At 33.5% G+C, this 26,180-nt stretch overlaps 1 protein-coding gene across 3 annotated transcripts in view; it reads right to left on the reverse strand.

Annotated features, from left to right (window-relative positions):
• Nucleotides 1-248: 248 nt before the first annotated feature.
• Nucleotides 249-26,180, reverse strand: part of LOC129002450 (protein phosphatase 1 regulatory subunit 16A-like) — a 121,354-nt gene continuing 95,422 nt past the window's right edge. For all 3 annotated transcript variants that reach the window (XM_054430264.1, XM_054430262.1, XM_054430263.1), the window contains 3 exons: nt 6,023-6,218; nt 5,167-5,420; nt 249-1,530 (listed from right to left, as the gene is read on the reverse strand). In XM_054430264.1, the coding sequence (XP_054286239.1) occupies nt 1,489-1,530; nt 5,167-5,420; nt 6,023-6,218 (492 nt within the window). In that variant the 3' untranslated portion in view covers nt 249-1,488. The remainder of the gene's footprint in view (nt 1,531-5,166; nt 5,421-6,022; nt 6,219-26,180) is intronic.

Raw genomic sequence — 26,180 nt, forward strand, 5'->3', positions numbered from 1 at the left:
TAGTTTTAAATAATAGTAATGTAAAGATGAGTTGTCAAAGTTCTGAAGCATTAAGTGTTTGCACCCATTTGATCATAAAGGATGGCAAAACTGTTATGCTTATCCTACGATGGTGGCATTCCTGCAAATGTGGCTTTAAGTAGAGAACTCTCTTATCTCCTGATCCTGGATTGTACCACAAACACAAATTAAATTCAGTCAAGCATTTGCATACAGGGTTTTCCCAAAAACAACAATTTGCTCATCTTTTACAAATATAACTTTTATTAAGTACAATAAATTGAACACATGGTATTCAAAACAGAAACTAAACATGAACATAGTGATCTGTTTTAAAAGTTATAAACGTAACTAATTTTTTTATAACTTTAAAAGTTAGGTAGGTACAGAATTATAAAAATATTTATTACATCTCCTTAACAGGTTTAGCTTAGGCCTATGTGGACGTTTAGTATGTTATTTTAGATATATCAACAACAAAAAATTAAAATTAAACTAATTTGTGCAAATTGAACTGCAAGTCTCATTAAAATATTGGAATTCTTTTGTCATGATTATTTCAACTAGTGAAAAATGGGTTTCTTGTTAATATAACTAATATGACTTTTATAGGTATAGATAGCTGTTTCTGACTCATTTACATTTTCAGGAAATCTATTACAAACTAAACCTGTAACTAAAATTGTATTAATAAATAAGTAAAAAGTGTTTTAAACAATCGTTCAACGTAGCAAGTGATTTTTGATTGTGTTTTTAATGGAAGAAATATAATCTAGGAAAGTATTAATGTCCAGTTGGAAGTTCTAAAGGTTTAAAATTCAACAACTATTTTAAAATTCAATCTGCTTTTTTGCAAACAAACAACCCTCAAGTCAAAGGCACATTCTTCATAATCACATTCCATTAACTTGTTTTTCATTGCAGTATAAAAAAAAATTAACAATGAGAAAAGAGTAAGGTGGAGTAATTCCTGAAGTTAAGTACAAGAAGAAACTCAACATTTTGGCACGAAATGTAAAAACATCAGAACATTGAAATAAACCGTTTTCTACAGATACAAAAAATAATACCCTTCACCTTTTTACATGAACTCAACATAACTTAACTTATTACCAATGCAACAACTACATAAAATACAGTAATCAGTCTAAATTTCATAAAAAATAAACTTATCCATCAAAAATAATATTTGTTAAAGGTTTTGTTATAAACTAGAATTATATAATGACAGTTAATTTTAAATGAGGGAAATTATGAGCTTAGTAATTCACCTAAAAAAGGATATAAATGCACATTTTTGTTATAGTTCATAAATAAATCATAGATTTATATAAAGAAAGTTTACGAAGGTGATATGACAAGATATGACTCTACTAGGACCAATCTTGTAATAGATTTTAGTTATATAATTTATATTAAAATAAAATATTCATTTTTAAAACAAATTTATAAAAAATGGCACTTAAATAATAATAACAATAAAGTTACTTAGGAAGACGTGTGTCGATGGTTTACATTTTGATTGAATACCTAGAACAACATATAAATACATGTAATAAAATAAATATATATATTTTTTAAATTTATTTTATATTATTTCAAAATAGTACTAGTTAACATAATCAATCATTTCTAGATAAATAATAACATTTCAGAGGACGGATTGATTTTTATAAGAGACCAATTCATAAAAAATAAGATGTTTCAATGTCTCAACTAAACAAATTTGACATGTCTCGAATTAAAACCCAAACGGGAAAATTTACGATGACCTCAAGCCGTAATGCTTCATTAAAACTTCTCTGGAAAATTGTGAGAGGTATTAGTGATGTATTAAAACATTTCTCTTCAAAGTGGTCTGACGTAGTAGATTTTCTAATTTTATTCAAGCCATTAATATTATCGATTAATTAATTTTAAGATCATTAAAAGATAATCTCTTAAGATTATCAATCATTAAAAAATGTTTTTTTATTCTAGCCTAACAAAACCAATTAGACAAATAAGTAAAAAGTTGGAATTGATGTACCTTCTAACAACTCTTTAATAGTGTATCTATTTATACAACTAGAAACTCTTCATCTGAACTAAAACATGCAGTAGGAAACATTCCTGAAGTTATTGACACACAAATTGATATGGATTAATATTTACAATTCATAAAAAAATGGAAAATGTTAAAATCAAGCACTTAATTTTATTGCAGTTTTCAGTTAGGTCAGTTTCGATAAACTTGAACTGTTGAAATATTAATATTAATATTTGAAGTATACACCTCAAATTACATTATTCTAAATACTGAAATAAGTGTCTAAATTAGTCACAGTCCTAAACAATACTATTAGTTAAGTTGTCAACACATTTGGTGAATTGTGTCAGAGATATGTGCATTTTCCAACCTAATTATATTTTTCATGGGCTTGAAAAAGAATAAAAAACACCAACCTATACATATAGGTAGACTTGTGGAAGTATACCTTTCCGTAAGGTGAATTTATATCAAAACTAGCTGTCACCCCAGGCTTCACCCCGTTTGACCTCATAAGTACTGTATTAATAAAATTATTGATTGGTTAAGTTAAGCTGAAATAAACAAAACAGGATACAGTAATACAAACAAAAAAATAATCAATAAAAGCGAGGAAATTAATCAAAGAGTAAAATTTAAAATTGCAAAATTTGCTTTACTATTTGGCAAAAATGAACAACTCTTAATAAGTATATAATGAGTTGTTGACAACCTATTAAAGTCGTGAAAAGTGGGTGAATAGTTTATTTTTTATAAAAATATACATTGAAAAAGTTAAATCAATAATAATATAAAAAAAGAATGGTTGGGCTGAAGGAATGGATATGTCAAGGATCACATAATATAATGGGATAGTTATTCTTACACCCTGAAATACAGTCAGACCAAGAAAGAACTGGATGTATTAAAATTTGTGTCAGAACTCCCTAAATAAATAAAAAATCTGTGAATTTTACATAAAACAAACTCAATGAGATTATACATTGTAAAGAAAATTTTAGCTTTCCTGTTTCTGTCATCTTAAGCTTACATAAAATTTTGTGGGAAGTAGAGAGGTTTGCCATGCAAATTACGATTGTTACTTTCTGCACTATTTCCCATTTTCCTTAATGCAACAGTAACACTATTCATCGATTTTATACAGGATGTTTATGAAATATAAATAAACCGAAATTAAATAATACAATCTCAATTGACTAATTCTATTAGATAACTTATGTATGAAAAAATGGAATTTCGACTTTCTTGTACAGTATGATATTAGATAAAAATTGATTGAATAAAACTTGAGAGAGTGAGACAAGTTACGTTGATTGAATAATGTTAAGATACAACCTCTCATTATACTTCAAATGAATTAATTTTGAGTTGGTTATGCCATTCATTATTTACCAAGACAAAATATATTGAACCAACATTTTACAAATAAATTAAATATCGTTAAAAGAAATCAGACAAGTATAATACTGACTATTCACATTTCGGAAGGATTAATTCTATAAAATATACTGATAACAAATACAAAATCTATATTTTACATACATCTTAAAACTAAACAAATATAAGGAATTAACAATTAAAAATTACAAAACTAGCTTACTTACAAATGGACAGTTTGAGCAATGCTCTAAAAATATCACATGTTGAAATGGAAATGTATCGTGCTTATGTTAATTACACCAATAAGAAAATACACTATTCTAACCAGACTATGTTAAACACATTCAAGGATTAGTAAGTTATGAACTATGATGAAATACAGATGTGAGCGAGTAAAAACACAATCGAGACAAGTTGTGGTTAAAAAGTTGAGAGCTGAATCAACCAACGTAATCTGAAAAAAAATTTCCGTTGGGAGTCCTCTTACAAGTTTGATTTTGAAAAAAAAAACAGCTGGGTATGGGTATACTAAAGTAGGATATATTACAAGACGGCAAAATTTGAAAAAAAACTAACCAACAAGATTGTATACTTACACAAGGAATGAAAATATGGCAAAAATACTAATTTGTTGAAAAGTAAGTCGTCCGAGAGCTTAATCCAATGTTTCACACAGTGCAGTTGTTAAATATAGTTTAATATTGGAGCAACAATTTTTGGAAAAAAATATTTGAAATCATAAATTATAATTTGAGGGACAAAACTAATTTTCAAAGAGTGTTTGCTATAGTTTATCTGTCTAAAAATCAAATCCTGAGAATCCTTTGTAAATGTTTTACTACTTGCCTCTAGCACCCATCTGCAGTTCTGCACACAAAAAAACCAATTTATAGGATTTGATTTTGTATACAAAACAATACAGGGTTTCAACCAGTTCTCTTTGAAGGAAATTTGTGACTTTAGTAACCTACTGCCGTAATCGGTAAAGAATTATCCATAATACAGTAAAATCCCTTTTAGCCACACCTCATTAAACCGAAAGCTGGGTTTACCAAAACCATCATAAAAAATACAAGTCAATATAAAAATCAACGGCCAACCGGAACCATTCTCAGTGGTTCGAATAGTTGATCTGGCTTGGCCAATGGAATGTAATGAAGCAATGTTAGAATGTGATGTATGTCGTATTTAAATGACAACATGGATCTCATAGTGTGATATCTAGATTAAGTTCAAAAAACAACTGACCATTACTTTGAGAAATAGATTTTGTGTAGGCTATACAGTTGTAGATTTTAAGACGACGAGAATTAAAATAACATAGAAAACTACTGTTTTGGATTTTTTTTTTTATAGGCATAGCCTCCAACTGAAAAAACCCTCTAAATGGCTTGGCCCCCTTTATTTGGGTAGACGAGTTTTTTACTGTATACATAATTTATCCTTTATACTAGAAAAAATTCTTTGAATTGCAGAAACCGTGAATTGATTACTAATTAAGATATGAAGTTACATGGATTGTACAGTTTATTTTTGTTTTGGATGAATGCATAATTTATAAAAGAACAGAAGAAGAAATTAAAATCTGTGGCAACATGATATTTTAAAATCATAAGATCATAATTAATTTTTAGTAATTTTTAAGTAAAAAAGGACTTTGCCATGACATTAGTGACTGGTAGACACCCTGCTGTACTCGCTCACCTCTGTGCTATGCATTTAAAAGAAACTTACGACAGTATACAACACCTCCGAACCTTAGTGTCGCCAATCACATTATCTCCGGTGTTTCCCGCGAACCTCTTCACAGAAGGATTCTCCATCTCCGATCCAGTAACGGACGATCTAGCCGACGTCTGAGCCTGTATCACGGATATGTCTGGACTGGAGTTACGGTTTTGTGCCCGTTGTTTCTTCAGTTCAGCAAGAGTGCCTGCATTTATTGTCACTGAGACATGAATGTTGATTTTCCCGTTGCCTTCGGTAGTGTAACTAGCTTCCGTCGGGAGTTCTAAAAATGGAAATAAATGAGAATGAATGGTTGGGTAAAAAATGTTTACAAAGCATGTTTATTAATAAAGCATTTTTACTTTATCAATCCAATCTCCAACTTAATCCACTTTCAATATTACTCTGATTAAATGAATTTAGAGTCACCCATTCAAACAACACACACAATGTAAATGTGCTGAATTATCCAGTTCTTAAGCTTACTTAGAAAATATCAAATAACTTTATCGTTATTTGGTTTTATAACAAAATCCCTTTAAATGTAAAATCTTTCCAACAAATAACAAATTGTTTAAATTAAAGAGTTACTTTCTAAAAAAACTCACTGTCCTTTAGAGGCATTTTTTAAGGTCGATTTATAACAAAATCCCTTTGTAAATGATTTAATACGGTTTTATTTATTTAAGTAATTTCTAATAGTCTAATTTTAGCCCATTTTTATTATTTGAAGTACCCTATTTATAACTTTTTATAATTTTTGAACTTTGATGATTCAATAAGATTACTTTTTGGGTGTGTTTCGTGTATTTTTGCCATTCTACCTGTGTCACTTGGGTAATAGTGACTTGAAAACAACCGATTAGTAAATCAACAACAACTCACCGAGAGGGGAGCCTTTGCCGTCTTCACTGTTGAGTCGTGAGTCGCTGTCCTTGCCCTCTGGTTCTCGCCGCGCGAGTGACAACACGCCATTGGCTTCCGACCAGTCTCCCCCTCCACCCCCTTCCCTTGTATCCAACGTGAGGTCTGGCGAGAGCTTCACCCCCACATCTGGCATGTCTACAGGCTGCTTGAATACCTGCAAACAACAAAAGTGATGTTAGAGGTTAGACAAATTTGTGTAGTCCAATCCAAATTTTGTTTAGAACCATGTCAATGCATAAAATAGACTACATCCATTGAGCATGAAACAAATTTCAAAATACCATTTAGTTCCTCTTTTCAGAACCATGGGATGTAAATACACTTCCTGATTTTTCTAGACTAGCTCAAAATTGGCATGGTTTGGAGAGCAATGTAACTACACAAAAAGCTTGAAGTTTACATTAGATAAACCACGATATCAAGACTTAATGAGATATTGGATATTGATTTGTAATCAAGGATTTTACTTACATAAAATGTAACGATATCATTTAGCCTACAACACAAATTAAAGGGAATTGAAATAAACTTGTTTTTACAGTAATTACAAATTTAAATTATTTTAATTTTTCAATATATGTATCTATACTTTGGGCTTTTCACAACAGTGCATATTATAACGTAAGTTAAATATGAAATATATAAGTGGGATGATTTTAGGTATTTGCTAAGGACAGCAGGTTTACAAAAATGAGAAAGAGTACACAGTCCACTGTAACACAAGAAACATAAAACTTTATAGTGTCTAAAATACCCCCGCCACAGCAAACCTGCAGACTAAGCAAATTTTCATTTGCCTGATTGGATTTACACTAAAATGCCTCCTAAAAAATATCATATTTATTCCCTATTTAAATAGAATTAGTTTAACGAGTACTTAAGTTTGCTGCATCAGGGAGGGTAAAAAGGTGTTTTTGTTGTAAAATGTTAATAGTTTCATAAGAAATGAATGTATTTTACAAATTCAATCAAAATATGTCCATAAACAAGCAAACTACAACAGTTGACTTATTCTCCATAAGAATAACGTGGGAATTTTTCATTTACAATTTTTGGAATTTTCTCCGTAGCCATTAGGCACACAATAGCGCTTCAACGTACTAAATTATTTTTTTTAAGCTCTACAAAATGGTTTGGAAAGAAATTGTGAAATTTTGTGTTTTTAGGGTCAAAAATGGGAAAAACCTATTTTTACCCCATAAAACCTCGTTCCCATAGTCCGATTATGCTGGTTTGCGAACTCGTTCGAATAAATGTGGGTTTACACGTTTGTACCAAATTTCATCAAAATCGGATCATTTTTGCTCGAGTTATCGTGCTAACGGACACATATATACAACGGACATATATATAAAACACATATATAACACATATATATATAACAACGGACTTAAACTCAAGCAATGATTGTTGGCTACCCCAGATTAATGACTAAAATAAACTTACTCACTGCACCACGACTTAGCTTTGACGGAAAACATCTTACCTACTGCGACAAAGTGAGAAACTTAGGACTCATAATGATCAAACATTTGAATTGGTCTGACCGAGCAAATTCCACTTGTAACAGGGTTTTTGGGGCTATTCACACCATCAAACGTTTCGCAGAATACCTTCCACTGAACTTGAAAATCATGTTAGTAAAATCTCTCATCTTGACTCATTTCAACTACTGTGATGTGGTGATCAATGACATGACTAATGAGGTTTCTAGCAGACTTCAGTGAGCGCAGAATTCCTGTATCAGATTCATATTTGGCCTTATACGATATGACCATGTCACTCCCTATTTCAACCTGCTTTCATTAATGAGGCTAAATGAACTTCGGGAATTTCACACCCTCCGTCTTCTTCACTCCATTATCAACAGTTCAATTCCCAAGTATTAATCAGATAACTTTCATTTCATTTCTGACATCAGCACCCATTCCACTTGTAGAGGCTCTCTTCTTTTATCTACACCAATTCACCGGTCAACAGTTTTTAATAAATCTTTCTTAGTATCTGCAATTTGAATGTGGAATTTTCTTCCTGACCATATAAAATCTATAGAGGACCGTGCAAGGTTTGGGCCAGAGATAAAATCTATGATTTTGAGCAGCAGGCATAAATGAGTCTCTGACCCTGGTGTGGCGGGTTGTTGGCGGCTTGTGTGAATGGACTTTTTGGGTTTAAATTTAATTTCAGCATGTTTATAATATGGTACTTTAGATTATTTTATTTTATTTTGAAAGTGGATAGTTTTATTTATGTTTTAGAGGTTAAGTGGTAGAGAGGACTTGCTAGTCCTAACTTCGCCTCTTAAATAAAGATATTTTTCATATCATTTTCATTGAAAATTTTTATATATATATATATATATATATATATTCTTATATATATATATATATATGAATTTGAACGGATGGTGTTTTTGGTCTCTAGGGACCTCAAAACGAAAAAGTAAATCGGTCCCGGGTCCAGGTCTCACCATGAGTACTACGGTAATAGCTTATTCCCTATATGGGAAATTCGCTAAAACTGGTCTCGCAAACTTTTCTCTATGTTCTCCTCTGTCCCCTAGATATTCAAATCAAGAAAAAAAACAGATATATTTTTCATTTCAATCACACCATGTCCTTATGAATCTATACTGATGTGTGGTACCGTATGTTTATTTCTGGTAGGGTGCGGAAGTAAAGTACATCTCAGCAGGGACGTATTTAACTATCTGCCGCCTCTAGGCAGCAAAGTTAGCCGGCCTCTCCCCCCACCATCGTCAGCGCGCTCGCTGACCACAATAAGATTACCCCAATACATGCCCTGCCAGCTGTTTTTGAATAAAATTAAGCATGCTGCATCAACAAATCTAATAACATTTTGAGCTTCTTTAACAGAAAATTTTGTTTCCCCGTTTGTGTTCTGAAAAACGATTCTGTTTTGCATACATGGAATGCAATGCTGTATCCAATCAGAAGAGTCAAAATCGTGTTTTGCGGCGTGTAAACAGTACACAAAATGTCCTTATACAAGGGTTCTTATAAGTTTTTCATTGAACACTTATATATCGTCAGATATACAATCACAAATACTTTTATTCACAAAACTGTTATATTTTAAAACTAAATTAATCAAAACGAAAAAGGTTGGTATAAAAAAGGAAGTGGATCTGACTAAAAGTGTTCAATATGAAAAGCGTTATAAGCATATCGATGACAGATCCTACTTAAAAGAATAACATACAATTTTGAATGAGCTATGTTATTAGTTGTTTCACACGTTTCTCCTTGATTTAAACCTAGAAAATAAATCAATAACAGTCCAAGTTAAGTCCAAGGAGTTCAGCAGTTACTTCTTCAATATTCAAGACTGCCAGTTAACGAAGTCTTTCTTCAGAAGATCGGCTTCTTAAATTTGCCCTTTCAAGGCATGAAAATGATCTTTCTGGTGAGCAGTTTGATGTAGCTGTGCTTGCAAATATCCTTAATGCTACATCTACATAAACTGATTGAAGATCTTCTTCTCTAATTTCTTCAAAAGCCTTTGCGGAGGGTTTTGTTAGGTTTTTTACTTGGACATTTGGCTTCAAGTTTAATATCATTTTTGTTCTCTTGTTAGCTGGGGTTTTCTTTATTTTTCAAGTCTTGCCTTGACACTTTCAATACAGGGAACTCATCAAAGAACCAACATCTGATGAGTGTTCAAGATTCAAGATCTTTATTAAGTAATACAAGTATTACAATAGACATCGTCAAAGTTTTTTTTAACACGTTCGCTACTGCAATAGTACGAAATATTCCATTCACATAGACCAGTGACGCACATATGCGACGGCTAGTCACATTAAACTAGACTGCCGTCGCATATTTATTTTGTCTTCAGAGATGTCTGACGCACAACTGCGTCGCTTGGTCTGTGGATATGATGATTGGTGACGTCATATGATAGTTGGAAAACTGGTCTTTACTTTTCTGCATCACTGTATGTATGTATGCAGTACGTATGCTGAATTATCCTATAGCTTTTATATTTGTTCAGTTATAAACTGTTCTTGAATAATCTGTTTTTTTTTTAATTACTTTCACCTCAAAACGCAAAAATGAACTGTCGCATATATGCAACGTTTGGTCTATTTCAAGAAAACTCTGATAATTTTCACTATTGTCTTCGCTGTAGACCGGGCGTTGAAAATATGCAACATTACAAAAGGTTATAAAAAATACAAAAAAAAAAAACAAGAATAAATTATTTAGAAACACGTATTGCAATGTAGCGTATTACAATGTAAATGATTACTGTTTTACAGGTTTTCGCCCGTGGTCTGTGTGTACTGTTATCCAAGTGACAGCCGGTCTATGTGTAAGATTGAAATGTATACCTCGGTCTGTGGCAATGACCGCGGCAACGTGTTAAATATTACATACAGTTAATTTCCTGTTAGAGTAGGCCTAACAGCAAGAAAGCACTAAGTGAGTAGCTATCACTCTTTAAAATATAACAGTTAACATAACTAACTCTAAAATAAATAAATTAACAATTTACATGTCAATGATAAAAAATAAAATCTGTAAATATAATAACAATAAAATCTTTAAATATAATAACAATTAAATATTTAAATATATTAATATTAACATTAATGTTCTAAAAACATAGGGAACTAATATCACAGGCCAGATAATTGTCTATGGAATAAAAAAACATTTTGAGATCGACGTTGAGATCGATCACCAGCTTCTCTTAGTTATGTCCATTTACAGATGTCAATGTCATACACGCCGCTGTGTAGTAATGTAACAAACGAGAGCAGAGGAGGTAGGCCTCATCTAGCCGTACGCAGCGGCTGGCAGCCCACGCCCGCGAGCCGGGACGTGTCCGCCAGACCGACAGGGCAGCACGGAAAACATGGCAAAGCCCCATAAAAAATTATCGACTTTGACTTTTAATGTGTTCTGAAATCATTTTATAATTAATAAAAGTATTTAAAATAGCATTTTTGCAGTTCTCAAAATTAATTTCTCAACATTTAGTATTTCAACCCTACTTCATTTAGATTCAACCCTACTTTTTGATAATTTTGAGTTTACTCAAAACTCAAATTTCAGACTGAGCTATTTGAGGTTGCTAGGCAAAAAGGCTGGAAAAATTTATTTGAATTACAACTTTATCTATAAAGTTACATTTTTTCATTACATTTGATACTAAAATTATAATTAAGTATGGTAAGTACACTCTCTTAGCTTTGTTTTAGTATATGAGGTTCATAGGTACAGTAGAGATTCTTTGGTACATATTGTATAGCTCTAAATAGATTGTTTTACTACAGGAGTGGACTAACTGAAGACTATTAATCTTTTCATAAGACATAATAACAAAAGACATGCATAAAAGTATGCCATATCATAGTTTGGTATACCTATTTTATGAGCGAAAGGCTGTTTTAATTGACAATATAATTTGAATCATAAGTTCATCTTTAGAGTCACATAATTTTTGTTATATCTGATACTAATGTATGGTTTGTTTGTTTCCGGTGGGGTGCGGAATTGAATAAGAAGATCACCGTAGATATTAAAGTATGGTAAGTACACCCTCTGTCCCTTTCTATTAGAGTAGTAACCCTTTTTTATGACGTACCACTGTACAATACAAAAAAATTGTTTTACATAATAACATCGATTTATGGACACTGAAGTAGACATCCTATGTTTATTGACCAATATATACCAAATTTGTAAATTATAAAAGCAAATAGTAGAATGAGCCATTTACAGAGTGCGATACTATTTTCTTTTTCCTAGTATATTGTAGAAATATTGTATTTTCACAATTATGATGAATACCTCAGTAAATCACTTAGAATGGTACCGGGAGCAAGAGTTGCTATCTATATCATTTCAACTTTATTATTATTTCATTTCAACTTAAGACTAACAAGCCCTAATAATTTTTTTATAGGCCCTTGCTCAACACGTTTGCTTGACTATCAACAATATTATTGCCATCATTATGAATATATCTTAAATAATTTTCAGGGTTGCCACCATAGTGGGATGATAAAATTCATGCAGAATTCATGGTTTTCATTGGTAGTTTACAAAAAAATCATGGTCGATGCGCTTATACAATTTCAACACAATTGAGTTTTGGTGATTTCATAAACTGACGTTAAAGAGGCAGTTTCTTTGTGTGTTACTTTTGAATAACCTTTCATACTTAATATACAACTTTTTTAGAGTGATTTATCAATCAAAACAAAGTTGAAAACAAAACTGGTCCAGCTATATTCTATACGAGATATTGGAAAAGAATTGTAAAATATATTAAGTCTAGGCCTACGTCTAATTCAGTCTTTCCACCGGAATAAAACAAAAATCCCACTCACCCAGCCAAAAAAGTCCTGTTTCATCCAGTTTTATTCCCCTACAAAATTGTCATAAAATGTGCATTCTGGTTTATCTAATTCTACAACGTACTAAGATGTGATGGTTTTATCCAAAAAGCTAAAAAAATCAGGCGTCAGTTCGGTTTTACTGCGCACTCCGTTTCAATTCCGTGCATGGTCTAAAACTGTTTTTGTGATTTAAGTCCCCATACCCCTTTTTCATACGCGGGGTTAGGCCTACTAATAAATTTTTCGAACCATATACAGTTCTTGGGAAGTCTCAGCTGACATCAGCATCTTTGAATGACTTGGAATGAAATAAGCAATTGTTTCTGATCGTGGAACATGTTAGATAATCATCTCTCCACAGTGTTCGTTTCTATGAACTGTTTTTAAATATGAAATATTTTTTATTTGGAAATCTTAATAGTACTGGTTGAATAATTGTTCCTGATTTTGAAAATTCATGGTCCATTTGAGAAATCCATGCATAATCCATGCCTTTTTTCATGGTCACAAGAATTCATGCATAATTCAAGCTTTTCAAGGTTTTCATGGCTGGTGGCAACCCTGATTTTGTATAAAAACCAGTAATATTAGTTTATTAGTAAAGCATGTTCATCCTATTTACATTTGACTCTGTACTGTACATATACATTGTACTATGAATTGTATTTTATCTCTATTGACCTGGCCTGTATAACATGTAGGTTCAGTCAAGTGTCTTTGTTTTTTGTATTAATTTTATATGTCTTTTTTTTAACAGATGTAATGTAATTCCCATCGCATTACCATATGTCAATTTTCATTGTTGCATTTCATTCGTCTTGAATCACCGCTCATAACATCACGCACTCATTTTTCTCGTAATAAATTATTCTCTTTATACCAAAACCCTCGACTTTGCCTACTTAATGACAACAAAGTATTTGAACACAGTTACCGATGAGCTGACATACCAGCACAAACAATCCTAGTGTATAATCCTTGTAGTTAAAACTACACCACATACCACAATAGTTGCCCAGCTTACAACTAGTGTTACTCGTACCAGAGGTTGGTAAACAGTACTGTGTTAGAGCACAAGTAGAGGTGTTCTTTGATTCAATTAATGTAATGCGTAAATGAATTGGAGACTAAATCTTTCCTACAAGCAGAAGAAATGCATAAAGTATAAATAATGTAATGTATATCATACTTTGATATATCTATTTTAAGATTTTGAGCAAAAAGGCTGATTTTAAAATGCAAAATTTATTTGAATCATTACAACATCTTTAAAGTTGTATAATTTTTGGTCATAACTGATACTGATGTATGGTATGTTTGTTTGCAGTGGAGTGCGGGATTGAACAAGGAGATCACAGCAGATATTAAGTTTCGTAAGTACGTCCTATGTCTCTGTCTTTTAGAGTATAGTAGAAGTTGATGATTTTTAATATTTTAATTTATAAAGGGATTTTGCACATTTACTGGAAAATATCTTTCTAACAGTATGCAAAGATTTCCCCTGCGATACAGACAGGCTGAGAAAAAAGGTTTTAAAGAAACATGGGTCTGACTTAGGGGAGGTACGATTGAGGCATTAGTTCAAAATTCCTCCGTGAACAGCGCTGTAGTAGAGAGCACTTTGGCAATGAAGGTTTACTAATCGCAAAAATATTTCTGTTCATAAAATAAAATTTTAAATGCCTCAAATTCAATTTTATTATTTTTTAATTATAAAATTAAACTATCATAACCTAACCAAACTAACCAAACTTGCTGATAATGAAATAATATAACAAAAGTTTAGTAATACAAAAAATAATTCTGTTTGTTAAATACAACTAGAAATTGCTCAATTAAAATTTTATAATGACTTAATAATAAAATTAAACTGTCATAACCGAACCAAACCAACCAAACTTGCTGATAAAAAAATCTTGGACAAAAAGTTAATGCTACCAGCGGGATTCAAACCCGGGACCTTCAGCATGTCAGCCCGGCACGCTAACCACTAGATCACCGAGGCTGACAGCGACAGATCGTATTGTTACGGTAATGGCGTTCCTTCAGCTAATGAGGAGCCCACAGCTGTCATCGTAGCCTCTTCTATACCTCCCCTGAGTAAATACCAAGAAACATGCTTGCCAATTAATGTAGATTAGTTAGTTTATTATAGTTTTTAAGTTGCTAGGCAACAATTGTTTTTATAATCGAAAATATATTTGAATTACTCCTTCATCTTTATAGTATTTTTTGTAAATTATGTTTGTTTTCGGTGGGGTGCAGAATTGAACGAGGAGATTACAGCAGATATAAAGCATGGTAAGTACACCCTCTGAATCTTTCTTTTAGAGTACATTAGAGGTTATTTGTTACAATTGAGGTAATTCTTTGGAGACTAAATCTTGTCTACAAGAAAATGAAATGCATAAAGACAAATCTGACTTATGGGTACATTCCTAAATCTTGGTGTCTCAGCATGGTAGTCTTCATTCCCTAGAGGAAAACCAGATTTCTCTGAGGCCAAATCGTTCTGCCCCATCATTCTTTCCTCACTACTCCTCAGAGGCACATATAAGAAGGGTGTACTTCTAAACACACCCATTCATCACAACCAACAAACCTAATAGCCAGGCAAGACCAGTGAAACTGCTCTGCACGGGCTGGTCAGCAGAATTGAGGACACTCTGGCTGCTAAGGAAATAGTCCTATGCACCTTCGTGGACTTTAAAGGAGCTTTTGATAACGTATCGTAAAGAGCCATAGTGCGGGGGTTTGTAAGCATGGATTCGAGCGAGCTTTGTGCAGATGGACAGACTGCTCAACTCAAGACACCATGGCTGATTTTTGAGGGGAAAAATGTGATACCACCCATAAAGGGCTCTCTACAGGACAGTGTACTCTCACCCTTACTGTGGAACCTTGTAGTGGATGGTCTTTTATGTGAATGAACCAGTAAGGGCATCTTTGTCCAGGACTACGCACATGACGTTGTCCTCATGGTATAAGGAAAATCCACAAGCATTATAACTGATGTCATGAATGTCAACCTACAACATGTTAAAGCATGTTGTCTTAGAGAGGGACTCAATTAATCCCTCCAAGATATTTGGATTACTTTATTACTTCGATTCTCTTTTTAGGCTGAAAATTGGCACTACTCAGCTGGAAGTGTTGCGCACAGTCAATCGTTTAGAATTGACTCTAAGCTGACGTGGAACAACCACCTGAATAACGCACTGCATAAAGCCAAATGGGCACTCATGATGTCCAGTAGATTTGCAGGAAGCACTTAGGGATGTAAACCCACCATAGCACTCTGGCTATATGGGGCTGTGGTAAAGCTCAAATTACCTGTGGTTCGCTCATCTTGTGGAAAAAAGTGAATTAGGGAACTGTCATAGCCAAATTAAATTAACCCTTTCCACTCTCACTTTAGGGCCCCGCCCCATGCCCTAGGTTTAATTTATTATGCAGGTCATCATGCCTACCAGTATTTTAACTTAACATTACTTAAATTGTTTCAGTTAAAATTACACTAATTAGTGTACAAAATTAAAGAATAAAATCTAAAGAAAAAAAATTGTAATTCATGTTTTCCTTTTTCCCGAAAGCCAACAATGTGAATGAACATGATTGCGAAACGGCCAATGTCGGCTCACGGCTGAGAAGAGAGTGGTAAGGGTTAAATGACTGCAAAGGCCTGGTACACTCAAGCTATTGGTGCCTTCAGGAGCGGCTGGGAACATAAATGGGTGCCGGTGCTCTCTGTAAAACACCCGAGCCCTCTCCCTCCTTCGTCCTCATCTTCTTTTTCTTGCCTCTGGCATCCTCAGGTGTCAGTGCTCTTGCCTCCTCTTTCCACCTATCCTCCTGGAGGCTTCAATAGAGTCGGCTTTGGGGGTGCCGCCCTTGCCCTGCTTTTTCCCTGCATCCTGGTTTCCAAGGGAACTGGCTTTCTAGGGAGCAGGGTTCCGGTGCTGCTCGTCAGATTTTAGCAGACATTCCTCCTCCATCGGGGTCAAATCTTCTACGTTCAGACTAGCAATATGAGTGTTTACGACCTGTCGGTCACACTCTCCTTGCTCATCAACAATGGTTTGGTCAGTTTTTGGTCAATTATTGGACTTCCATTTTGTTCCCACGGGTCCACCTCTCCAGTGACCCGATTAGAGAGGTATAGGGTTCATACTTGAATACTTTACTTAATACTTTTTTATTAAATGGCGACCATACAGAGTAGGTATTTTAAGCCAAGTATGAATGGAGATGAGTGTAGGATGAGTGGCGCGATCTTGTAGTTTTGTTAGCGACTAAGGCCGACATTCCTTAGACACAGCTGTTAATTAATACAGCTAATGGCAAACTAAGGGACCTACACATTTGTGGTAGTGGAATCCGAACCACATTTTTGCCTTGGTATATATACGAATTGGTCTAATTATCAGGATAGTATTGCAGATAGTTGTAGTACTCATCCGTGCGGACGTTATTCCACACTAGGGAGTATCACATCCACAGTGCATGCCTATAAATATCCACAATTCGTGACCTCCAAGTAGCTGGATTACAGGACGACGCCACCCGTCTCAGTCTGTACGACTGGGGTTCCCCCTGGTTCCCAGAAGGCTCCGTTACAGACACTGAGTATTAGGCTCCCAGTGCCGCAAGACTCAGAACGTGTCGCATCCCACTTTAGCCCAGGGCCTGCAAGTTTCGTACCAGACTAGATATGACCCTATACCCAGTAATGGTGGTGCTGCTGATCCCCACCAGGGAGTCATTCGGGACTCAAACCTAGATCCACCGAGATCAGCGTGACAGTACTAGCCAGACACTACCAAAACAAGAAGATAGGGATTTTGTCTGATTTGTCAGATTGCTCTTAAAGTTCTTGACTCAAATTAAGTCACTTCAAAGCTAGTTTAGAAGTGTCTCAACACCCTCTGCAAACCTTCCACACGCACCTCTGTAGCTCTCAGCTGGGTTCGGGGCTATGTAGGCATAGGTGGCAACGAAAGTGCAAAAAAGATGGCAGAAAAAGTGTGAGCATAACATTTCTTGGACTAGAGCCATTCTGTGGCATCAAAGCTACCGCTAAAAAAAATCAGTCAACAAAGGGTCCAAGGAGCAACATCTTAAGTGTTTGTGTAATTGTTGTGGACAATCACTTGGCACAAGAAACTGCTCTTAAAATCTAGCACCCACTTTACTCCCTGGCTGCTAAAGAAGGGTAGAGGGCATAACGAGTAGGTATTTGCTCTCATCACTGGACACGGTCATTTCAGGAAACACCTTCACACTAAGGAATTTTCAATGACTCCGGAGTGTACTTTGAAACTAGTCTGATGGAACTGCAAATCACATTATTCTGGATTGTGACAGACTTGAGGCTAGTAGAAGGGCTTTGTGTTGTCGTAAGCAGCCAGGTAACAAACCAGACACTAACACTAGGTAAAAGTTCCTTCAACAAGTCAAGGACAAGGGTATATAAATACCTATTTAATGGCAAGTTGGGCATTCACAATAAGCTTTAGTTCACATAATAGGACCACAAGATAAGCGTCTAGACTGCCAGTGCAACTCCGAGGAACGAGGATCAGATCAGAAAACCCCCCACCATCGCTCCGTGCCAATGGCGTGACGTCAACCATTACCGCAACGATACGGAACTGAGTCATGAGCCTTGGTGGTGTAGTGGATAGCGTGTCGGGCTGATAATCGGAAGGTGCCGGGTTCGAATCCCTCTGATAGTATTAACTTTTTGTCAACAATTTTTTTTTCATAACAGCAAGTTTGGTTGGTTGGTTTGGTTAGGTTATGACAGTTTAATTTTATAATTTAAAAATTATAAAATTGAGTTTGAGACATTTATTTTATAATTTTATTTTTAGAACAGAACTATTTTTTCGATTAGTAAACCTTCATCCGAGTTTTTCATTAACAGCAAGTTTGGTTAGTTTGGTTAGGTTATGACAGTTTAATTATATTTAATTTAAATTTAACCTACAAATGATACGTTTTGACAGCAACAGTGATAGAGATAACAATTTTAGCGCCTCTGATCCTCGTTCCTCGGAGTTGCACTGGCAGTCTAGACGCTAGTGACCACGAGTCCACCCGCCTCACAATACCATAAAATACAATACAATATCATATTTTTAAATTGCTAGGCAAAAAGGTTATTCTATTTAGAAAACATTTATTTGAATCATGAGATCATCTTTAAAGTTGTATGATTTGTGTTTTATATATTACTGATGTAGTTTGTTTTCAGGGGAGGCGGTCAACAAGGAGAACTCAAAGTATAGTACGTACACAACCCCCCCCTTATAGTCCCTTTCTTTTATAGTACAGTAGAGGTTATTTAATATAATAAGGTACCGGTAATTCTTTACACATTTTTTTTATTACACTGCAGTGAAAAAATTATGTCTGTTACACTACAGTGAACAAAATTGGAGACTTAATTGTTATTACAAGAAGATGAAATACATCAGATAGATGTAAGATCATAGTTAAGAATATATATTTTAAGCAAAGACTGTTTTTATTTGAATTGTTTAAATCATAACTTTAAGTTGTATAAGTTTTGCTATAGGCCTATCTGATACTAATGTATAGTATGTTTGTTTCCGGTGGGGTGCTTGATGGAACGAGGAGACCAAAGAAGAAATTAACGTACGGTAAGTACGCCCTCTGTCCCTTTCCTTAGAAAACAGTAGATATTCATTAGTATAATAAGGTATTTCTTTACACATTTTGTCTATTACACTGCAGTGAAAAAAAATCCAGTCTAAATGTTTCTATGAAAAGATAAAATGCACAAAATATATTATGTAAGATCATAGTTTAGTATTTCTATTTTAAGCTTTTGACCAGAAAAGGTATTTTTTTTTATTGAGTACAGTAGAGGTTCTTAGCATTATATGCATGTATTAATCAAACATTATGCGCAATATTGGATTAGGAATCAAAATGCGGCAAGTGGGTGAGAGTCCTTTGGACTCTGTCACTCAAAATTGTTGTTGTACAGGTAGATGTCGCTGAACCATCAAAGAAGAAACAAGGAGATGATCAGAGCAATACTCTTCTCTACTACGACTCATCTAGAATTTCAAATTACAGTACAACTTAAGTTTAGGCCCACCATAAATATTTAATGAAAAATATCATAAAAAATTATACTATTTTACTTGCAAAGACTATACACACTCACTTACTCACTGCCGCACCAACAATTAAAGAAAAGAATAAAAAAATAAAACTACAAAAATCAACTACAGTAGCAAAGATATTTTTTACATTAGGCATTACAAACAAGTGTGCGTTCTGAAATACTTAACCATTAAACATTACAACAAAAAGTTTCCGGTAGTATGTTATCAATTTATTTTTTTAAAACGTTTTTTTAGTAAAACAAAACTTTTGCATTTAAAATTCATTATTAAATTATTAACATTTACGCAGTGGTGTTGTCTAGGGTTCTGCCCAGATTATCTGCATATCACTTATACTGTGAGTTCCCTATAGTGCTTTTATAAAAACACCAAAAATACATCCTCAAAACTCCCTCACACAATAGGAATGTTAGGCTCCCAATTTTTAGAGTAGGTACATAAGAAGTGCAGCAATTTCTCTTCTAGGGTCCTTTGACTCCGACTTTAAGTCGTGATAAGCATACAGGGATTCCCCCATCGGCTTAGAAGAAAGAAAGGAAGAATGAAATACTGAAAATCTGATCTGTTCCTCTTTTTATGACAAGAATACATGGATTTTCCTCAACCAATTGAAAAGGATACCAAAGAGGAACAAGGAATAGTAAGGAAGACAGTTCATCAAGAAATAATCATACAAGTGGACTCCTCTGATGTAAAAAAAACACATCAAAAGCAAGATTAAAAACTCGAAGCTATTAAAATTGAAAAAAAAAACTGGATTTAAAATGAAGACAGTCCATATAGAATGACCAAGGATAAAGAAAAACCTGAAATCTTGGAACTACTAAAAAGGTTAATTTATCAGTGAATTTATATTATATCTATTTTGTAGTGTAGAAGATAAGTTATACATAAACTTAAATCTTTTTAACTTTGTTTAAAAATATCAAACTCTCACCCATTGCCAAGCATAACATACCTTTCCAGTACTAAAAAAACAGTTAAAAATTTATACTGATAAATATAGGCTATTTTGTTACAAATTATCTGATACTAATGTATAGTATGTTTGTTTCCGGTGGGGTACTTGATGGAACGAGGAGAGCAAAGAAGAAATGAACGTACGGTAAGTATGCCTTCTGTCCCTTTGCTTTAGAAAACAGTAGATATTCTTTAGTATAGTAAGGTATTTTTCCCTCTTTCCGTCCTTTACACTGCAGTGAATTAAATCCAGTCTAAATCTTTCTATGAGAAGATGAAATGCATAAAATGAATGTAGAGGATCATAGTTAAGTATATCTATTTAAAGCTTTTGACCAGAAAAAGTATTGTTTAAATTGACAAAATGTATTGGAATCATTACATCATCTTTAAAGTTTTTTAATCTTTGGTTATAACTGATATTAATGGATGGTATGTTTGTTTCCGGTGGGGTGCGGGATTGAACGAGATCACAGCAGATATTAAACAATGGTAAGTACGCCGTCTGTCATTTTCTTTTAGAGTACAGTAGAGGTTCTTAGCATTATATGCATGTATTAATCAAACATTCATGCGCAATATTGGATTAGGAATCAAAATGCGGCAAGTGGGTGAGAGTCCTTTGGACTCTGTCACTCAAAATTGTTGTTGTACAGGTAGATGTCGCTGAACCATCAAAGAAGAAACAAGATGACCAGAGCAATACTCTTCTCTACTACGACTCGTCTAGAATTTCAAATTACAGTACAACTTTAGTTTAGGCCCACCATAAATATTTAATGAAAAATATCATAAAAAATTATACTATTTTACTTGCAAAGACTATACACACTCACTTACTCACTACCGCAACAAAACAACTAAAGAAAAGAATAAAAAAAAAACTACAGTAGCACAGATATTTTTTTACATTAGGCATTACAAACAAGTGTGCGTTCTGAAATACTTAACCATTAAACATTACAACAAAAAGTTTCCGGTAGTTTGTTATCAATTTATTTTTTTTAAACTTTTTTTAGTAAAACAAAACTTTTGCATTTAAAATTCATTATTAAATTATTAACATTTACGCAGTGGTGTTGTCTAGGGTTCTGCCCAGATTATCTGCATATCACTTATACTGTGAGTTCCCTATAGAGTGCTTTTATAAAAACGCCAAAAATACATCCTCAAAACTCCCTCACACAATAGGAATGTTAGGCTCCCAATTTTTAGAGTAGGTACATACGAAGTGCGGCAATTTCTCTTCTAGGGTCCTTTGACTCCGACTTGTAAGTCGTGATAAGCATACAGGGATTCCCCCATCGGCTTAGAAGAAAGAAAGGAAGAATGAAATACTGAAAATCTGATCTGTTCCTCTTTTTATGACAAGAATACATGGATTTTCCTCAACCAATTGAAAAGGATACCAAAGAGGAACAAGGAATAGTAAGGAAGACAGTTCATCAAGAAATAATCATACAAGTGGACTCCTCTGATGTAAAAATACACAGCAAAAGCAAGATTAAAAACTCGAAGCTATTAAAATTGAAAAAAAAAACTGGATTTAAAATGAAGACAGTCCATATAGAATGAATGACCAAGGATAAAGAAAAACCTGAAATCTTGGAACTACAAAAAAGGTTAATTTATCAGTGAATTTATATTATATCTATTTTGTAGTGTAGAAGATAAGTTATACATAAACTTAAATCTTTTTAACTTTGTTTAAAAATATCAAACTCTCACCCATTGCCAAGCATAACATACCTTTCCAGTACTAAACAGTTAAAAATTTATACTGATAAATATATTTTGTTACAAATTATCTGATACTAATGTATAGTATGTTTGTTTCCGGTGGGGTACTTGATGGAACGAGGAGAGCAAAGAAGAAATTAACGTACGGTAAGTACGCCTTCTGTCCCTTTGCTTTAAAAAACAGTAGATATTCTTTAGTATAGTAAGGTATTTTTCCCTCTTTCCGTCCTTTACACTGCAGTGAATTAAATCCAGTCTAAATCTTTCTATGAGAAGATGAAATGCATAAAATGAATGTAGGATCATAGTTAAGTATATCTTTTTTAAGCTTTTGACCAGAAAAAGTATTGTTTAACCCTCCAAGTGTCCATAGTTTAGGCCTTAATGTCCACCTATTTTTGGCGCATTTGCAAGGTTTTATTAAAACGGATCTGAGAAGCTTAAAACAATGTTAATTCTAATGTTCTATATACCATTTTGTTTGGAAAATCATGGGCTTCAATATTATATATAAAACATAAGGAACAATTTAAAAAAAAAAAAATTTTTAGGTAAAAAAAGTAGGTATAATTTCAAAAATTTTCAAAAAAAAAAATAAGTTCGCGCTCAATGAAATTGTATAAATTATAGGCCTATAAATATTTGAAAATAGCCACTTTGTTCTAAATTTTATGAGGATTACAAATATATAATAATATAAGGAAGTATATTTGCAAATAAATAAGTTATGGGCAAAAAACTGATTTCAGTACATAGCGTTTAGCTAAGAATGCATAGCCTAACCATAGCTAGGAATCTGGCTGATAATTTACATCAATATCACTACCTACTTCTTCAGGATCATCAACCAGCACTTCAAAACCACTTAAATCTTCTTATAATGCACCACGTATATCACTACTTTTGATTTTTAACACTAAAACAATGATAAACGTAATAAAACACATCAGTCATCGGTCCGGGGGAACCTAGCTGTTTACAAATACACGCACGTCAGCTGTCTGCTACAATATTTTCGGAACTAAAATGAATAGCGCTTAGAGACAGACCTCTGGAGAAAGCTTAGAATATTACGGAAAGAACGATACCTAACTCGATCCAGTTCAATCCGATTCAGTCAGTCATAGAGCCTTCGCCGTAAACGATGTCTGCGTGTCGAAAAATCGACAAGTAACACTACACAAAGTGTGCTGCTTGTCGAATTTTCGTCAAGTAACACTGGGAGGGTTAAATTGACAAAATGTATTGAAATCATTACATCATCTTTAAAGTTTTTTAATCTTTGGTTATAACTGATATTAATGGATGGTATGTTTGTTTCCGGTGGGGAGCAGGGTTTAAACGAGATCAAAGCAGATATTAAACAATGGTAAGTACGCCGTCTGTCCCTTTCTTTTAGAGTACAGTAGAGGTTCTTAGCATTATATGCATGTATTAATCAAACATTCATGCGCAATATTGGATTAGGAATCAAAATGCGGCAAGTGGGTGAGAGTCCTTTGGACTCTGTCACTCAAAATTGTTGTTGTACAGGTAGATGTCGCTGAACCATCAAAGAAGAAACAAGATGACCAGAGCAATACTCTTCTCTACTACGACTCGTCTAGAATTTCAAATTACAGTACAACTTTAGTTTAGGCCCACCATAAATATTTAATGAAAAATATCATAAAAAATTATACTATTTTACTTGCAAAGACTATACACACTCACTTACTCACTGCCGCACCAACAATTAAAGAAAAGAATAAAAAAATAAAACTACAAAAATCAACTACAGTAGCAAAGATATTTTTTACATTAGGCATTACAAACAAGTGTGCGTTCTGAAATACTTAACCATTAAACATTACAACAAAAAGTTTCCGTTAGTTTGTTATCAATTTATTTTTTTAAAACGTTTTTTAGTAAAACAAAACTTTTGCATTTAAAATTCATTATTAAATTATTAACATTTACGCAGTGGTGTTGTCTAGGGTTCTGCCCAGATTATCTGCATATCACTTATACTGTGAGTTCCCTATAGAGTGCTTTTATAAAAACGCCAAAAATACATCCTCAAAACTCCCTCACACAATAGGAATGTTAGGCTCCCAATTTTTAGAGTAGGTACATACGAAGTGCGGCAATTTCTCTTCTAGGGTCCTTTGACTCCGGCTTTAAGTCGTGATAAGCATACAGGGATTCCCCCATCGGCTTAGAAGAAAAAAAAGGAAGAATGAAATACTGAAAATCTGATCTGTTCCTCTTTTTATGACAAGAATACATGGATTTTCCTCAACCAATTGAAAAGGATACCAAAGAGGAGGAACAAGGAATAGTAAGGAAGACAGTTCATCAAGAAATAATCATACAAATTGGACTCCTCTGATGTAAAAATACACAGCAAAAGCAAGATTAAAAACTCGAAGCTATTAAAATTGAAAAAAAAAAACTGGATTTAAAATGAAGACAGTCCATATAGAATGACCAAGGATAAAGAAAAACCTGAAATCTTGGAACTACAAAAAAGGTTAATTTATTAGTGAATTTATATTAGATCTATTTTGTAGTGTAGAAGATAAGTTATACATAAACTTAAATCTTTTTAACTTTGTTTAAAAATATCAAACTCTCACCCATTGCCAAGCATAACATACCTTTCCAGTACTAAAAAAACAGTTAAAAATTTATACTGATAAATATATTTTGTTACAAATTATCTGATACTAATGTATAGTATGTTTGTTTCCGGTGGGGTACTTGATGGAACGAGGAGAGCAAAGAAGAAATTAACGTACGGTAAGTACGCCTTCTGTCCCTTTGCTTTAGAAAACAGTAGATATTCTTTAGTATAGTAAGGTATTTTTCCCTCTTTCCGTCCTTTACACTGCAGTGAATTAAATCCAGTCTAAATCTTTCTATGAGAAGATGAAATGCATAAAATGAATGTAGAGGATCATAGTTAAGTATATCTATTTAAAGCTTTTGACCAGAAAAAGTATTGTTTAAATTGACAAAATGTATTGGAATCATTACATCATCTTTAAAGTATTTTAATCTTTGGTTATAACTGATATTAATGGATGGTATGTTTGTTTCCGGTGGGGTGCGGGATTGAACGAGATCACAGCAGATATTTAACAATGGTAAGTACGCCGTCTGTCATTTTCTTTTAGAGTACAGTAGAGGTTCTTAGCATTATATGCATGTATTAATCAAACATTCATGCGCAATATTGGATTAGGAATCAAAATGCGGCAAGTGGGTGAGAGTCCTTTGGACTATGTCACTCAAAATTGTTGTTGTACAGGTAGATGTCGCTGAACCATCAAAGAAGAAACAAGATGACCAGAGCAATACTCTTCTCTACTACGACTCGTCTAGAATTTCAAATTACAGTACAACTTTAGTTTAGGCCCACCATAAATATTTAATGAAAAATATCATAAAAAATTATACTATTTTACTTGCAAAGACTATACACACTCACTTACTCACTGCCGCACCAACAATTAAAGAAAAGAATAAAAAAATAAAACTACAAAAATCAACTACAGTAGCAAAGATATTTTTTACATTAGGCATTACAAACAAGTGTGCGTTCTGAAATACTTAACCATTAAACATTACAACAAAAAGTTTCCGGTAGTATGTTATCAATTTATTTTTTTAAAACGTTTTTTTAGTAAAACAAAACTTTTGCATTTAAAATTCATTATTAAATTATTAACATTTACGCAGTGGTGTTGTCTAGGGTTCTGCCCAGATTATCTGCATATCACTTATACTGTGAGTTCCCTATAGTGCTTTTATAAAAACACCAAAAATACATCCTCAAAACTCCCTCACACAATAGGAATGTTAGGCTCCCAATTTTTAGAGTAGGTACATAAGAAGTGCA

The sequence above is a fragment of the Macrosteles quadrilineatus genome, unplaced genomic scaffold, assembly GCF_028750875.1.
Source record: "Macrosteles quadrilineatus isolate MER2022 unplaced genomic scaffold, UCM_ALF_1.0 Scaffold_9__3_contigs__length_116548681, whole genome shotgun sequence".
NCBI lineage: Eukaryota > Metazoa > Arthropoda > Insecta > Hemiptera > Cicadellidae > Macrosteles > Macrosteles quadrilineatus.